General features: G+C 39.3%; 1 protein-coding gene across 1 annotated transcript in view; it reads right to left on the reverse strand.

The window, feature by feature from the left end:
- Positions 1–17,212, reverse strand: part of FOCAD (focadhesin) — a 90,658-nt gene extending 73,446 nt beyond the window's left edge. Inside the window, exons 1-6 of the mRNA XM_058044115.1 lie at positions 17,144–17,212; positions 14,122–14,224; positions 13,584–13,672; positions 10,596–10,670; positions 8,706–8,860; positions 3,989–4,093 (exon numbers count right to left, since the gene is read on the reverse strand). Coding sequence (XP_057900098.1) covers positions 3,989–4,093; positions 8,706–8,860; positions 10,596–10,670; positions 13,584–13,640 — 392 coding nt within the window. The 5' untranslated portion in view covers positions 13,641–13,672; positions 14,122–14,224; positions 17,144–17,212. The remainder of the gene's footprint in view (positions 1–3,988; positions 4,094–8,705; positions 8,861–10,595; positions 10,671–13,583; positions 13,673–14,121; positions 14,225–17,143) is intronic.
- Positions 17,213–17,436: the final 224 nt, after the last annotated feature.

A 17,436-nucleotide genomic window follows, 5' to 3' on the forward strand; every position in this document is an offset into this window, starting at 1 on the left:
GCTTCATCTTTAGCAGCACTGAACCAACTCAGTTACAAATGAAGTGAGTGAGATCTGAAAGAACACCATAAAAGAATTTTTTCCATTACCTGGCAAATTTGAAATGCACAACGTGATGGTACATTAAGGCTTCCCTTCGCTAAACTAAAGAGGTAATACTTATCTACTATAATCAGGAATTTTTAGTTACGCTATGCCTAGCAAAACACTATTTATGAAAAAACATCTACCAGACATATTCCTAAACTTAAAGAGGTGCTCCTCATTATGTTTTTTTAACATTCTCAATGTTAACATTTTTTGAGTCGTGGGTAACTGACTAGATGTGAAGATAAGCAAAGAATTACATAGCCATCAGCTGAATTAAAGGCCCACCAAACTATGAAAGCTGGCTGAAGAGTATTTACATACTATGACTCTCGTTTTCTTTGCTATGTGGTTACAACACAGCAAAAAATACAGGGTTTTTTTTTAAACTGGCTTTCCCTCTGCTCATCAAATAATTTTTCTTCTGAAGACGTGTTTCTTTTCAGGAACATAAAAAATCTGAAGACAAAGGTTCTTTCAGAAAGCTGGCTGATGCTATGGACTACTTGAAATATGTTCAGAAAACAGATGCCATCTACTAAGAACACAAACGATGCATATTACAGGTCTGGCCCTCATATTTGGGGCTAGAAGCCTGTCACTTCTCACATTCATTTCTCAAAAATGTGTTAACTTACTTAATGTTCTTCATATGTCCACCTTCCTAGATCCTGTAAACATTTTAAGTTAGATCTTTTACAAGATCTGTGCACAAAGACTAGAAAAGCTAAGGTTATTGCTTCATTGCAGCTTTCCAAAAATGACAGCATGCAAGAGCCAAAAAAGTTGTTGCTTGTCTAGCAGCTGACTCCAGCAACACCATAGTCCAGATCCTGGATGATGAAGTAAGTCAGCTAAGCTCCACAATAAACAGTGATTAATAATGAAGCACTAAAAAGAGAAATCAAGAATGTTCCACTTGATAATGCTATTAGCAGAAAGAAAACTGAGCTGTGAAGATGCAACTTATTACCAACATCATCTTAAGAATTGCTAGAACATCACTGTAAAACATGCATCTTTAAATGACATTACAGCACCACTACCTTAAATTACTGCTAGTGGGTTGAGGATAAAGCAAAACACACAAGCAAACATTGTGGTTACCCACTCATAATATGGAAATGCCCAGGCAAACAAAGATAAATCTTTGTGAGGGGTAACAATAAAACATACATTATTTTTAACTTTTAGGTCATCTGAACTTTTTTGTTACATCTCTGAACAGAAGTGAGCTCAAATCTGATTGAAAGGACAAATTCAGTGACAGACTTCTTTTTCTGTATGAGGAAACAATGTGTCCAGTCAACACACCTTTCTGCGTATGCAGATGTGACCCTGGCCCTTTCTGAAAGCTGGTCCTTTTAGGAACAGCACTTCACTCCATCGAATATACATTTTTTAAGCATTTTGTTACCTGCTCTGAATCTTGAATTCAGAAAAGTAGCAGTTCTCTACAACTTTAAAACAGTAAAATCATGCATGATGAATCGTGAATAATATCATAAAATATTAGTTCATTTAAAAAAAGGCTAATAGCCTTCAGAAAAAAATAATATTCTATTTTTTGTACATATATATCATAAACCATCTGCACTGAGAATGCTAACAGGAGCCCTTGCTGGGTTAAAAAAATAGGCAGTTTACTAAAGAAAAGCAAAGGCCAGAAAAGAAAGCAAGGAAAATTTAAAAATATTCTTTACTTTCCATCAGCAGGCAATGCATAGCCAATTTCTGTGCAGTAGGGCTTCAGTATGCACAGCAATTGCTTTGGAAGACAAACACCTTAACAACAAATGCACTGCCAGCTCCTTCCTCTTAGCTTTTACTCCTGAGCACAGTGTCATACCATATCCCTTTTGTTAGACTGGATAAGCTATCCTGGCTATGCCCCCTCTAAAGGGACTTACTGGCCCTTTGAGGGATGGCAATGGGCTGGAGGGATAGCACTGCTGAGCAGAAGCCAAAACTGGTGTGTTATCAACACTATAGTGGCTGCAGATGGCTGCTCTGGAAAAAGTTAACTCCATCCCAGGGAAACGCTATATAATAAAATGCACAAATCCACAATACATTAATTTTCTTCCATTTCTTTTCAGGAACTGATCATGATATTGTGTCATTCCAAGAAGCTGTATTATAAAATTAATTCTATTATCCAGAACTAACATTGGCCTAAGCCACATTTATTTATTACCCTGCAATACTGGTGACAATAACAAACCACTTGAGAATGTACTGCTGCATTTTGATTTTTCATTGATGATTTCCATATGGAATACTTTTGCACAGTTGACAGCATAATATATGAACACTGTAATGGGAGATTAGTGTTGGTAAGCTACTGTATACATTCTTCAATTCCTTACAAAAAAATCAGGTTTTAATGGCATTTCATGGAGCACAACTACAAAAATTTTTACATTACAATGAATAGATGGGTTGTTCTATACACTAAAAACCAGAAGTCAGGTTTCAAAATCTCAGGGTTCTGACCCTATGTCAAGCAATCATTTCTCTTTATTAAAGTTAACTGTAACCAAAAGGGAAAACAAAAACCCTATTGGCTAAATAAAAGTCTACTTCTTGTTTTTAGTTCTCTACTATTTTACTTTATATCAGTCTGAATTACCAAATTTCGCCTTCACTGTATGTTACCAGTAACTTCTCCTTCAGTGAGTGTGACAAAATGTAATACCTTTTCTTTGCTCTATTGGGCAGAGACTATTTTTTTATTCCACTTACATCCTACCACCCTCTTTTTCATACCAGAAGACAGAATTAAGTTCCTTTAACTTAGCTTCTTCTACCAGAAGCTTTTAAGAAAGGTTCCAAAAGAATTCTGTCTTCACTACCTACCCTTCATTTAAAACTGCTCTATACAAGTAGGGATTTTGTAAAGAGAACAGATAGAGCCACATGAAGGATTTCAGGAATGCAAACACATCCAGCACACCAAAAAGCCTGTTTCATTTTCTTCACTATTTTATTTTGCTCAATAGAAGATATGATTCCTGTCTCTCAAATAATGAATTTTATATCCTTAAGCCATTATAGCCACAGCCTCCTACAATGATAACTCTTAATTGCATAAAAAGTAACTTGAAAAGCATTAATAACATCTACCAAGCTTTTCTGTTCTCCAGAAAAGGTACAACAGAGGCTTTTAATGTCAGTATTGACTCATGGTTTCTCAAGGGATGGATGAAGTCACTAGGATGTCCTCTTCAAAAGTCTGATATTGCCTGACAAGAAGCTTTAGGTAAGTATCTCTACATATTTAAGTATTTTATTTTTACATGTCAATCACCTTAATAGCAAAGACATTTGGGAACTTGACTTTCGTAATAAGAACAAAGTAGGAAAAACAAGTGAGAAGTGATTCACAGCTTTAAAATAAAATACTTATTAAAAGAAATATTAGAAGTCATCCAGTATTTGAACAAGTACTAGTACTTGTTTTTTCCCCCCTCCTCCTCCCATTGCCCCACTGCCACTGTCCATTTTGAGCTTATGGTGGCAATCTTATCCTTATATTAAAACTCCTTAAAACTTTCAACCGAAAAAAAAACAACCAAAAACCACAAAATCAGATCATCACTTAGGTTGAAAGGGAGCTATTCAGACCATCCAGTCCAACCCACATGCTCAAGCAGTCAGTTAGTAAAGACTACCCATTATCACATACAGTCAGGTTCTGTTATCTCTAAGGACAGATTCCACAACCTCTGTGGGCAATCTGTGCCAGCACTTCATTACCTGTGCAGTGTGAACAAAGCAAAATACACAAAAAAGAGTAAGATCAAAATCCAGTATTAACATAATTTTCTTTTTTTTTTTTTTTTCCAGGAAATCAGACAGAAAGTTATTATTGTTTCTAAATAAAAAATGTAAAACTAACCTGATTCCATACAGACTCCAGACAGACTCATCTCCATCTTTTCCGAGCTGAACAGCTTGAATTTGTATTAACTTGCAAATAGTTTTTACTAAACCGTGCACATTCCTGTCGACAAAATTAAGTGAGTTACCATCAATTATCCAGCTACATTAATTGATTAGTACATCAGAGAAGGAACAAAATAGATGCTTGAAACCTGAGTTCTACTTGAGGACACCTCTTAACATATTCCCACCTTGTTCTGGGCAAGTTGTGCATTTATGTGTCTTTATTTTCTTTTCACATAATGAGCAAAACAGCAAAGAGAATATTCGCCCAGCAATTAAAACTTTTGACAGGTTGCTTCTACCATATATTACAAGAATGGGAATACAAGGCAAACAGCCCTTTTAACCATAAAATCTTTACCAAACTTGTCACCACCTGCAGACAGACTCTTTTCTATATGGTAGTAAGAACATCTAGAGAGTCCCACAGTGGATCTCCCCACCATTAAATGCTTACTTTTATAGTTTAGATAAAGGCAAAGTACTATATTCTCTCTTCTGTGTTGGAAAGTATTGACCCAGATCAAAAGTGATAGAATATGCTTGTATTTCTCTCTCTCTTTCAAAAGTGGACCAATTATAAGTCCATTATGTGGTCCAATATAAGACCTATTATGTGTGCCTGTAATCTTTAAAATGACTGGCTGTTGTGACACCTGGCTATCAAAAAACTGAAATCTGACAATACAAGAAGACATTGAGGTTTGGCAAAACTCTGCTGCAGAGCAACTAACAGAAAGATGTGCCACAGTCTTCTAAATCCCAATATAGTCAACCTAAAACACAGAGGAGGAAGGAAATTTTTGGATGGGTGTAGGGGAGGGAGAGAGAGAACAACCTTTTCAATTCTTCACTGCTAGAAAAAGCCAGTGAAATGGGAGTTTGCAAGTTCATTTCCCAGCTTCAGTTGGGTAACTGCAGCAAGGAGAAAAAAAATGAACCATAAAATACTTGCTAAGAAAACCACCTTTCCCGTTCTGAAACTTCAGTACTCCTGGTCCTATTTCCCAAGAAGGAAGTGGGGAGAGAAGAGATGCTTTAGGCTTTGCACTCATCTCCTGAACAGAGGCAACACAAAGGCATGTCATATTGCAAGGATTTCCATCCTATTTCCCATCTCCTACAGGCATGGATGCTCAGTAATAAAAACATTCTGAAAACATGCTACACAGAAATCCTTCTGACAGGGTCTTTAAGATTACAATAATTAATTGTTCCACAGGATTTTCAGTAGATTGATTATTTATCCTTGTTCATTACTGAACACAGGCAGTGCTTTCCCACCATCATCTAAACAGAATGCTGAAAACCAATCCTAAAAACACATGAAAATACACATGTATGTATTGATGTATGCAAACATATTTCCTCTGTATGCATAAACACACAAACATGCATGTAAATATGATGTTACATGAAGCTTAAACTCTTGGGGCATCAAAGGAAACATTGAAGAGCCAGTTACAGTACAATGATACATACAATGAGAAGGTACTGTGAACCATACAAGTTAACTCAGATAAACATGGGATCTTCATCTCTGCCAGAACAAAATGTCTTTTCTAATGTGAATAATTTGATAGACCTGACAAAATATAATCCAGTAGGTGTACTTAGTCCCTGCAAAATTCACTGTAAAGAAGAGAGGCAATAACACAATGTGAGTAGTCTCTGACAACAAAATATACACCTAACTCCATTCAGCATTGATAGTGCTCAGTGGTTGCAAATGCCTTTCTGTTAGTTGTCACTGGCTGCTAATTTTTGTTTTAGCAACACTGTGTACCAAGCACTGTAAAGCCACACAGATGAAAATTTGGCAGGGGACAGAATGATGGACTGTAGACTTGAATTCTAAAGCAAGGCAAAAAAAAAGTACTAGCAGTGAAAAGAGGCAATTTGAAATTGTCAGTTTAATGAGCTCCTGAGGCTACAGACGTTTTAAACCACAGACTTCTGTGGTTAGGCAACATAAACGCTGCTTTGCAATCCATAGTGTATGTGGTTTCATTTGTAGCAGCTTGGGGGAGGGGGGGGTGGCAGTGGGAAAGATGCCAAAAATACATAAAAGGTTACTACATAATTTGCCAGCACTTAGTATAGCAATCAGTCATGTGTTGGTTTCACACATGAAAAAAAATTTTTAAGAAGTTTCAAATAGTGTAGAAGTGGGGCAGATTGTAGTCCGTGCAATATGTAACTCTGAATTTGTTTATAAGGTTAACTTAATTCTAAATATCCCATTTTACACTTTTTATTTTCTGCAGTACAAAGCTGCATTAATATTTCATAACCTTATAAACTGTTGATACTGTAGCAAACCCTCAGCTGAACAGCAAATTCAAATTTCTTAGTCTGCAAGCCACAGCTGATGCCCTTTCCCTGGTCCTAGAATTATGATTAAGAGACATGATTAAGGCATAAAAGGGTTTTTATCTTGGTATTTAATAAGTATCCTTAGGTACAACAATTAATCAAGGTGGAATACACCAAAATGCACACACAGAGTATATCATGTATACAATTTCGTAGACCTTGCAAATTATCATATTTGACAAAAGTTCCCCAATGAGGAGCTGAAATGAATGGTATGACATCTCCCTATTCTAAAGTATTCCCCCCAAGAAGGGCTTGAGCCTAGTTTGCAGAATATGTTCTAGAAAGGGCCTTGTTTTTTCCAAGATAACGAGAGTCTTTCCGGCCCCCAGCTGTGAGGCCTTTAGCATGTTTGGTTTTCTGGCCTAGCAGAATACCAGGACTTAAGCTAAGATATCATAACAAAGAATTTCAACTATGTATGCTAAGAATACTGAGAATATATAAAAGGTACACAAAAAGAAAAGGCAAAAAATCATGATGGTGTCACAGCTAGTAAACTTTTTACTCCACCTTATGCCACAGGACTCAGGTTCTCACAGTCTTATCACAGGTACTTTTACTTATTTGTTATACTTATGTAGAATCCTCCCTTAATCCTAAAATGCCCCAAAACGTCGTCATTTGGAGGACAGTGGTATGCAGAGATTACCCATAATATAAAAATATATTTACAAAACTTCTTCTAGGAAACTGTAGTTATTTATAGCAAACCCAGCACAGAATTAGCATCAGCACAGCAAGACCCTAGCTGTAAACAAGCAAGTCACAAGGTTAGAAAAAGTTTACATTTGGCTCAGACTGAATATGAAAAACCTTAGCATAAAACTGATCATGTGAAGGTGAGAAGGGATGAAGAACATCTTTTGAATAGCATGGCTCTTGCAGCCTCTGTGCTGAGTCTACCAGCATAACATATACATAGCGCTAAATAGCTAGTTTGGCTAAAAACAATTCTACCGGTCTCTAGCAAGAGAAGTACACAACCTGGCGCAGAAACCCACTTATCAGTCAAAAGGAAACTTAATAAAGTTGATAAATTTCTCCCCAGTCTCCCCAAGGCTGGAAATCTCTCCCCCATCATCATTTGACTTCCTATTCCTAAATGTTATATACAGTGCCTCTTTGCCTCCCAAATGCATTTTCTCAGGATGAGGGACAGGCAGTCTAGGTCAAACGACCACTACAAGATGTAAGCATTCCATTTCCAGAATTGTGTAGAAGGAAATAGCTTCAAAGTAAAGTGATTTCCTCCTCAGCAGACAATGAAACAGACTGCAGCATTTCTAATCTCAATACACATTCTTATGGTGACTTTATTTGATCAATCAGTTTTTTGACAGACTGATGAAGTTATTTCCCTCTGTGCTGGTTTTGGCTGGGATAGGGCTAATTCTCTTCACAGGGGCTGGTATGGGGCTATGTTTTAGATTTATTCCGAACACACGTTGATTATATAGAGATGTTTTGTTATTGCTGAGTAGGGCTTACACACAGCCTTTTCTGCTTTTCATGCTGCCACACAGGGGAGGAAGTTGGGGGTGCTTGGCAAGCTGGGAGAAGACAGAGCCAAGATGGGTGATCCCAACTGACCAAGGAGACATTACAGACCATATGACATCATGCTCAGTACATAAAATTGAGGGAAAGAAGAGGGGATGTTTGGAATGATGGCATTTATATTCCCAAGTCACCATTATGTGTGATAGGGCCCTGCTCTCCTGGAGATGACTGAACACCTGCCTGCCCATGGAAAGCAGTGAATTAATTTCTTGTTTTGGTTTGGTTGTGTGCACAGCTTTCACCCTCCCTCTTAAATTTTCCTTATTTCAACCCACAAGTTTTCCATCATTTACCCTCTCCCTAATCCTACTGGTGGGAAAGTGAGTGAGCAGCTGTGTGAGGCCTGCTGGTGCCTGAGGTTAAACCACAACATACTCCTTCATAATGGAAGTTTCTGTCATTTTCTTTCCCCTTTCTATGGTAGGGGCAACAAAACAAAGCAATTCATTGACTTCTGAGGTTCCACAGTTCAAAATTTAGAGCACTAGCCTGAACTACTAACAATTTCAGCTTACATCCATAGAATATTCTAAGAGTTTTTATGTCAGACCCACACTGTCACATAGCAAAGGTAAAAGCAACATCCTTCAGCAGAGTGGCAGGGCAGCAGCAGTCCTTAATGCCATGGTGTGTCTGAAGATACTGACACAGAACTTTCTTCTTCCTCTGTACTTTTAAGGGAAAAGCAATGACTGATAACCAGCTGACAAAAATTAGGCAATAAACACTACCTTGCTGAGGGAATTAGGTTGAGAGCTCCATGAAGAACATAGTCAAGCTCAGCATGTTTCTCCACCACAAGTGCCACCAAGCCCTCACAGCAAGCTGTTCGCAAGGCAACATTCTCACTGCAGCACTTCTCCCAAAGCAGGTTCAGAGCAGGAGTCTGAAGGCAAAAGCATGGGACACAAGTATCAGACTGATTTATCTTTGTTCATCTCAAACACACTTTGAAATAAAAAACAGCTCAATCACTTCTCCTGAAGCCTTAGAGAGCAGAAGAGGCAGCTGGGGTACAGATTCTATTCCTGAGAAAGCCAGGACAAAAAGTCAAAGTGGAGACAGCTCCCACTTTCCTGCCCTCTGATGTCTATGCCCCATGGTAGAGCGTAACATTTACTGTCTCTGACAAAAAGGTAATGCAGATGAATTTTTCAGCTGTTCCTATGGAGATGGAATCATGGAATGGATTGTGTTGGAAGTGACCATAAAGACCATCTAGTTCCAAGTCTGGGACATGGAAACAGATGCCACTCACTGGCAGGTTGCCCAGGTTCCCATCCAACCTGACCTTGAACACATCCAGGGATGTGTTCAAGGTCATAATTTCATAATTTTTGATACTCTTACACAGGCAGGTTATCATCAGTTTCCTGATTATAAAATAAGGATGCAATTGGAGACAACTCCAAAAGTGTCATGACAAGCTGTGTCTACACCAAGGTAGGAAAAGACAGCTAAAGACAGGCTTACAGAGGGCTATCCAAAGGTAAGTCGCCTTTACTAAACACACAAAGTTCTATTTGCTAGTAAGCATGAAGATTTGGCAGTAACCATCAAAACTGCTGCTGGTTTCCATGGTAAATTAGTATTCACAGATTAGTTTGCTGACTTCGTGACTTTCAACTGGAGAACAAGGAAGGTTTTAAAACAACCAACAGTGCAAAATGCTCCTGAGTATAAAGAGAGTCTGCAATGTCTAACCAGCATAATCATCTGCCTCCTAGCATATTAGAATGTGTTGCTGTATTTCAGTTTAATACCTTCACATAAGCAAACACTGAGGGGAAAATATCAGCTTGTAGCTCAAAAGTAGAACATAATTTGGGAACTTGATTATGATCATGACTGTGAAAGAGCTTCTGTTAGATAAACTACACACCTCCAATACTCTCTCAAATTAAAACTTAGTGCTTTTCAGGTCTGGGTATGTTAGAGTGAAGTCCCCAGACTATGGAATAAAAATCCACAGATCAACTTCTGTCCATTTCTAGACATGTCAGCTTTTGGGGAGAAAAACCAGAGGAACAAATTCTAGCTAACACCTTTCCCATTTGCAGTGGGAAATGTGACACTTGATTTTGCCTATATTTCATATACCTCGTTAACAAGACATGCACTTAAGTGAACTTGACTCATTTAAAATGCAAACGCTAAGTATGGCTTTACATCCTGCTCCCTCCTGAAGAAATACAATGTCTAGCTACCTGATATGAAATATAACACCAATGCAGATTTATAAAAAGCCATACTTCTTGAAATTTTTATAGCAATGTAAACAAATTTCCAACTCAAGAAACAATGTCTCAGTCTCCGTACTTCACTCTCAGTAACATAACTAAATTAAACTCTCTTAAATTGAACATAGCTAGATATAGGTATTCACAGCTAGATACAGGATTAAGGCTTCTGCCATTAAATCTTGTAATGGAAGTAAACTGCTCTTCTGATGCTAGAATTTAACTGTTTCTGTATGCCCAGATACATATTGATAACTATCTTATTTAACTTCTAGAATTATATTAAAATTACACAGTGAAAAATGGGAAAACCTAGAAAAAACACATAGAATAATCACATAATGATGAAAGAGGAGATGAAAGTGAAAAAATGCCACAGACCTGGTCAGAAGCCTGTCTGATCTTCTTTGAAGAAACTTTTTCTTTCAGTACTGCAGCAATCAGATGGCCCACTGCCTAAAGAGAAAAAAAACAAAAAAACACACAAAGATGCATTAAAAGAAATAAAAAGCACATGCATGATTTTTAAATTCTCCATCAAGAAGTCTTTACAATGCTGATGTTTACGATCATTTCATTATGATTGGAATACTAACCTTATGGATATTGAAGATGAAATATGCTTTAGGGTCAAAAATTTCCATAATGTTGATGTACTCACTTTTACTGTTTTGCTGAGGCACAAAACAAACTTCCACAGGGCTCCACTAAGTCCAAAGGCCTCTTTTTACAGGTACATAGGTATTTAGGAATTGCAGATATTTTGATGCAACAACTTCAATAAACTTTACACCTCCATTGCTGCACAGATCTCCATGTCCTTAAAAGCACTAGTAATTAATAAATCCTGTACTATATAGGGAAGCAGAAGCAAGAGAAGAAGCAGAACACTGCACACCTAGGCAAAGCAACTTGCCCAAATTTTTGCACCACAAGTTTTGCCTTAAGCACTTTGCATATCCCTTTATCACAGCTCCTGCCAGAAATATTTCATTTACTTTAAACAGGGCATTTGACATTAGCATTATTCCTCATTAAGCTGTTTCATGGCAGCAATCATTAACAAGCTTTAAACAGTCAAGGTCTTCAAAACAAAAAGTTTCAGTTCCCCAAAATAGCCCAGGTTTACTCTTTTGAGGTACAGATTAAGTTCCTCATTCTATTTTAGTAGAAGTCTGATTTCCTCAAACTGTCTTTCAAAATCCAAATGTGAACTGAAATACCCTCAAAGGCATCAGGTATTTCAACCTAGGCTTTTGTTTTCTGACTCATCTGTAATGTCTTACTCTGTCTTGTTTCATAATTTTTGATACTCTTACACAGAAAACCCATTTTTGTGAAAGACAGAAAGACGTTTTCATAGTAACAGCACAAAAATGTTTCAGACTATCAATGTGGCCTGAACAGCTGCTGAATCTACTCTTCTCTGCTAATGACAGATCATTACTTTTGGAAAAAGCAAACTAGGCCAGCAAAGAATAACAATAAAAATTAGCATTTCATTTTTCTTAGTATATAAAAAGACAGGAACAGACTATTTTCAGTGTTTCAAGGTTCCTTCTCCTCCCAAGATTTATTTCCACTTCAGTCGTGCACTAATTGCTAACCTGTCATAACAAACCTAAATAAGAGCTTATATTTCTTGCAAAGACAGCACCTGACACACTGCTAGATTACAAGGACTATGCTTTTCACAAGTAAGGAAATGTACTCTAACACATTTGACTTAAAAAGACAGGTTATTTGGAAATCTTACTCTTGAGGAAACAGGAGAAAATGGGACCCAGTCAAAGTAACCATTTACCTCTGGTTACAATGAACCCATCACAAGAGCAACAGTGTGCTCCCCGGGCAGATCAGGTGTCTTTCAGTGTACTTACAAGGGAAGCCCACATATTTTTCCCGCTTAAAAGGACCTTCAGAAGTTAATTCACACCTACATCCTTAAGACACTTCTGTTACACAGGAAAAGGGGCTTATTAATAGAAACTTGGCTTTTGCAGTGACCTAACTATACAGAAAAGTCAAAATGCAGATTAGTTCTCTGCATTTCTAGAACTTGATTAAGCAGTAAAACTTCATGACCTACAAATCTGTGCTCAAGTTCCTCACTTTTCTGATCAGTGTGTAGACACACTCTGCAGAGCACATATCTTGGCTGGTCCCAGAAAGAGAAGACATCTCTTATGAAGTTGAATCCTGACCTGATTAGAGTTTGAAGATTACAGAATGCTTTTCAGGGTCAGAATACAAGTGGAAACTATCAAAACAGCCAAAGAACAGGACAAAAATCAACCAAAGCACATTAACAGACCTTAATGATTTGCAGCTGCAATAATGAGCCAAGACATTTAAGGAATACAACAGTGTACTACAGGGACATTCTGCACTAAAGAAAAATTGACTGCTTCGAAGATGCTGAGTCCTACTCATCAAGGCTAATGGTATAAACTCATCTGCAGTGCAAGACTCTCTGCTAGACCTTAGATGAACTCCAGCTTTCAGGAACATGGCTTTCTCTCCCAAATGCCAAGTTGATGACAAGTAGACTTGGATGTCTCTTTCAAACCTAATTACTGTTAAACCAAAGTGAACTGACTGAAATGAAGAGCCAAGAGAGGCACCAGGTTGCACAGACCGCATTCTGATCAACTTATTTCACCAAACAAATGGGTACATATTTAATCCTAAATACAAAACAGGAGAGGAATAAAACAGGGAAATTAGCAATGAACTTACAGCCAAAGAGATACGTATTTAACACTGAAATGAGAAATTATCAAAGTAAAGAACATGTATGTTACCAAGTAAAGAACCAGAAGCTATTACTGCTATTACTCTTTCCTGTCCATTAAACATACTGTGATAAACACTTTTTGTACATTATAATTTCAGGTGAAACTGACGAGGAAGAAATGTGTGGATCAGAAAATAAAGGGGGCTGAGCTGAGCTGCATATACTTATCCCTTGATGACAGACAAGACTGCAGTAGTTCATCAGTTCTCACCACCAAGGAAGAAACAGAGCAGTTCTATGATACAAAGTATTTCAGCCCCACACACAACATCTGGTAATTTCTGGTGTTTTGAGATCACAAGGTCACTGAAAACCACTTGGCCACACTCCAACCTTCCAGTCATGGAAAGTTTCTGATTTTCCTGAAGAGATTTTATAGTGATGAGCAATTATGGCCTGTGTCTCAATTACACAGAGAGGGCAATTAGGATTTTATTGTGATTTAGGAATAGTCTGTTTCTCTGGTTTTCTGACTTTGAAAAAAAAAACCCAGATAGGCAAATAAGCAGCAGCTGTTGGAACAAGCATTTCCTCAAACAACTTGATTTATCTTAATGCTTTCCAAAAATTACCTGTGACTGAACAACTGCATTAGGAAATTCAAATCGCTTCTTGATGTCATCCAACATTCTGGCTCTGACATATGACACTAAATTTCACTCTGCAAGAGAGATTAAAAAAATATACTTAGGACTAGGAAGGACAGCATACCATGTATTACATGCTCTCCATCCCCCCCCATATTTATGTGTTATTTAACAACAGATGCAAGCATTAAAGCATTTTCTTCCCTCTCTGAAGTCTACCATATCACTTTGTCTTTTGGGCTTGAACCCAAGAAATGGTGAATACTCATTGATCCTGCACAAAGAATGGGTTACAGACATTTCTTAAAGCTGCAACAAATATACCATTCCATATGGCACAGTATATGTGTACTCTAGGAGCATGTATTCTTGGGAGCATTTTAAGTATATTTCATTGAATTGAAAATGAGAGAGCTCAAAAGGAATGTTCACAGTCTCACAAATATGATTTAAAATGCAAAATTATCCACAAACTTTCCATCATTTCATGCAAAAGCAGAAGCAAAACAAACAGAAGACCAACCTGTGAGACTACAAATGGTAATTGTAGTAAGGGGCTGGAACACTTGAAGCGAAAACCTTCCCTGTAAACTGGAATATGCAGGTACTCACAAGCACATATGAACCTACATTAAAGAGGAATTAGAAGTCAGTTTATTGCACACCAAAGAAACTGATGGCCACTGCAAATTCTCAAATATTTCAGTTTACTGTAAACTCACCTCCAGTCCCTTGGAATGGCTTCCTCAAAAAACCAAAAAAGCTAGTACTTGCTGAAAACCTAAGTGTAATCCTTTGCAATAAGCACTGAGGAAACATATACATGGAAAATACTCTAATTTCAAGACATGCTATCAGTGTCATACATTCAGAATCTTGCCACTTTAAAAAAAAAGATGGAATTAAAGCCTGGATACGAGCAACACTCTATGTGCCACAAAAAACACCATTTGTGGCAGGAAAACTCAAAATTAATAGCTACATTAATAGATCAGTGAACACAAATTCCTCACAGTTAAGTAGCGAGGTATTCCCTTACACTTGTGGATTGCATGTCTGAAAGTGCAGGAGAAAAAACCAACACTGATGCTGGCATGTTATGTATAGTTTTAGAATAGATGTTATTGCATTTTGAGACAATAGGTGTCCATATAATAAATGAACACTCATTAAACTAGAGCTGATATCTTGCTTTAAAAAAAAATATTCCTACAGTAAACAATTCCAGATGTACCTAGATCTGTTGAGCATGGCTAACAACTCCAGTGGATCTAGATGTATCAGTCTATCTGTATATATAAAGCTAAGCCCCCTCAGTTCCACCCAATAAGCAGCAAAATGAGGTAAAGCTCCTTCCTGGACAGTTTTGACAGGAACACACTGGAATTATATTGTATCTCTCATCAGGTAATTATGAGTAAAAGGAAAAACTACTACAGAGAATCATTACAAGCACAGAACATACTTTCAATGTAAGTACAAATCAGCTATTCCAGATAGACTAGAAGTCTGTTGCCCTTGCATGAGACACAAATCCTAAATTTCTCTCAATCTAAACTAAATATCCACAGGATAGTTACAATGCAACAGCTATATCAGTGCAATTAAATTAAACACTACCTAAACTATTCCTCAGTCTTCAGCACTCACCCTAAGCAAAGGTAACTGTGTATCCACATGGAATGTCCATAAAATTTAGAGGATACATGGATAATCACGGCTGGCAGAGACCTAAAGATGCTTTTTGTTCAACCTCCCAAAGGAAGCTCAGACATGTAGTCAGACCAGGTTGCTCAAGGCTTTGCTTCAGTTTGGCTTTAAAAACCTTCCAAGATCAGGGAAGGCACCACTTTACTGAGCTCTCCTGATCAACAAAAGCATTCTCTCCATTACTAGGCTTTAGCTCTTCTCCCATGAACTCCTGTGAAGCGCCTGGCTGTGCCTTTTCATCCCCTCCCCCTGGTGCCAGCACTGCTACTGGCTACCACTGTTCAGCTGTCCCTCCTCCCAGCTGCACAGTCCTAGAAACCACAGCGAAAGGATCCCCACAGGGAAAGGAGCTCAGCCCCTTTATCTCCATCATCTCTGCTGAATTCAGGCCCTATCTCTGCCTGTGATAAGCATCTGTGTAGCCTTAAGCTTGACTTACTGCAAGATAGCCACAAAGTTGTTCTACCACTGCCCCTCAACTGGAAAAGGGGCAAAAATATCATTAAGGGTTTATGACATAATGACAGGAAGATCACTCAGCAATTACTGTTATAGGGAAAACTGACACAAGCCAAGGAAATTTATTTTTACTAAAGAAAACTGAGTAGAATAGTAAGAAATACAAAAAGATTTAGAAACACATTCCCCCCACCTTTCCTTCCTTCTGGGGTCAACTTCACTCACTACCAACTTCTCTACCTCTTCCCCCTAACTGGAGTAGGGGGTCAGGAAATGAGGTCAGTCACACTTTTCCCAGGTCCAGCATGGGATCCCAACCACAGTTTGCAGTTCTTCATTAACTGCTCCAGCATGGGTCCCTTCTATGGGGTACAGTTGATCAGGAACAAACCGCTCAACTGTGGATCCTAAGTCTTGCCAGCATGGGTTCCTGCCTTCATGGTCCCACTGGTCCTTTCAGAAGCCAGCATGGCCTCCTCTCCATGGAGTCACAGCCTCCTTTGGGCATCCAACCAGTCTAGCATGGGGTTCTCCACTGGCTGCAGGTGGACACCTGCTTCACCACAGACTTCTATGGGCTGCAAAACACACACGAGCTACTTTACCACGGTCTTCACCATGGACTGCTGAGCAATCTCTGCTCCAGCACCCGGAGCATCTCATCTCCCGCCTTCTGCACCTTGGTGTCTGCAGGGCTGTTTCTCTCATGTTCTCACTTCTCTCCTTGGGCTGCTGTTGTGTAGCAGTTTTTCACCTTCTTAAACTTGTTATCCCCAAGGATAACTGATGGGCTTGGCCTTGGCCAGTGGCTGGTCCATTTGGAGCCCTCTGGCATTGGCTGTGTCAGATGTGAGGTTTTGGCAGCTTCTCCCAGAGGCCACCCCTGTAACTCTTCTACTACCATATCCTTGCCACACAAATCTAACAAAGCATTCTACTGCTAAGACGGAAAAGCATTGCTAATTCAAGTTATTCAAGAACCACAGAGAGGCTGTCACTGCATTACACTTTCGGATCTGGTCCAGTTCTCCAAAATAAACTTTGTCAAGGTAAATTAGGCTACATACAAGAAACTGAGTGCAGGGAGCACTGAGACCATATTTCTCGCCTGTGATCTGAGAGCCTGTGGCTCCTTTTTAAGGATTCTCGATTAAACTGGTGTTCCTACCCAGCCAGGAGCGAGAACACCTGCGCGCACCCTCACCGCTTGCGTGCGACAAAGTCAAACGTCTCAGAGCGACCAGCTTTAAACAAAACCGTAAAACAAACAACACCTCCTCTCACAGGGCAGTAGCAGCAACTGCCTTTACTTCGCTGCCGTCCTGACGCCGCGGATCGCTCCCGCCGCCCGTCCCGCGCTCCCCGGGGCCCCTCACCTCGGCCGGGCCGGGCCGGGCCGGGCTCGCTGCGCCTCCGCCACGGCCGCGCCGCCGCCCGCAACCGGCCGCGCACAGCGCGCATGCGCGGCGGCTGGCGCAGGCGCGGCGGGGCAGAGGGGCCGCGCTGGCCCTGCCGCGGGGACGGGCCGGGGCTCCGCAGTGGTACACGATGGGCCTTCATCGGCTTCGAAAGTACTGCGGGGTGGGTGTGTCAGCCTCTAAATGCTGTGGCAGGCAGTCATCAGCGAGTGCAGGAGCATCGGGAAGACTATGGACATGAAGAATAAATG

The sequence above is a fragment of the Melospiza georgiana genome, chromosome Z, assembly GCF_028018845.1.
Source record: "Melospiza georgiana isolate bMelGeo1 chromosome Z, bMelGeo1.pri, whole genome shotgun sequence".
Taxonomy (NCBI): Eukaryota; Metazoa; Chordata; class Aves; order Passeriformes; family Passerellidae; genus Melospiza; species Melospiza georgiana.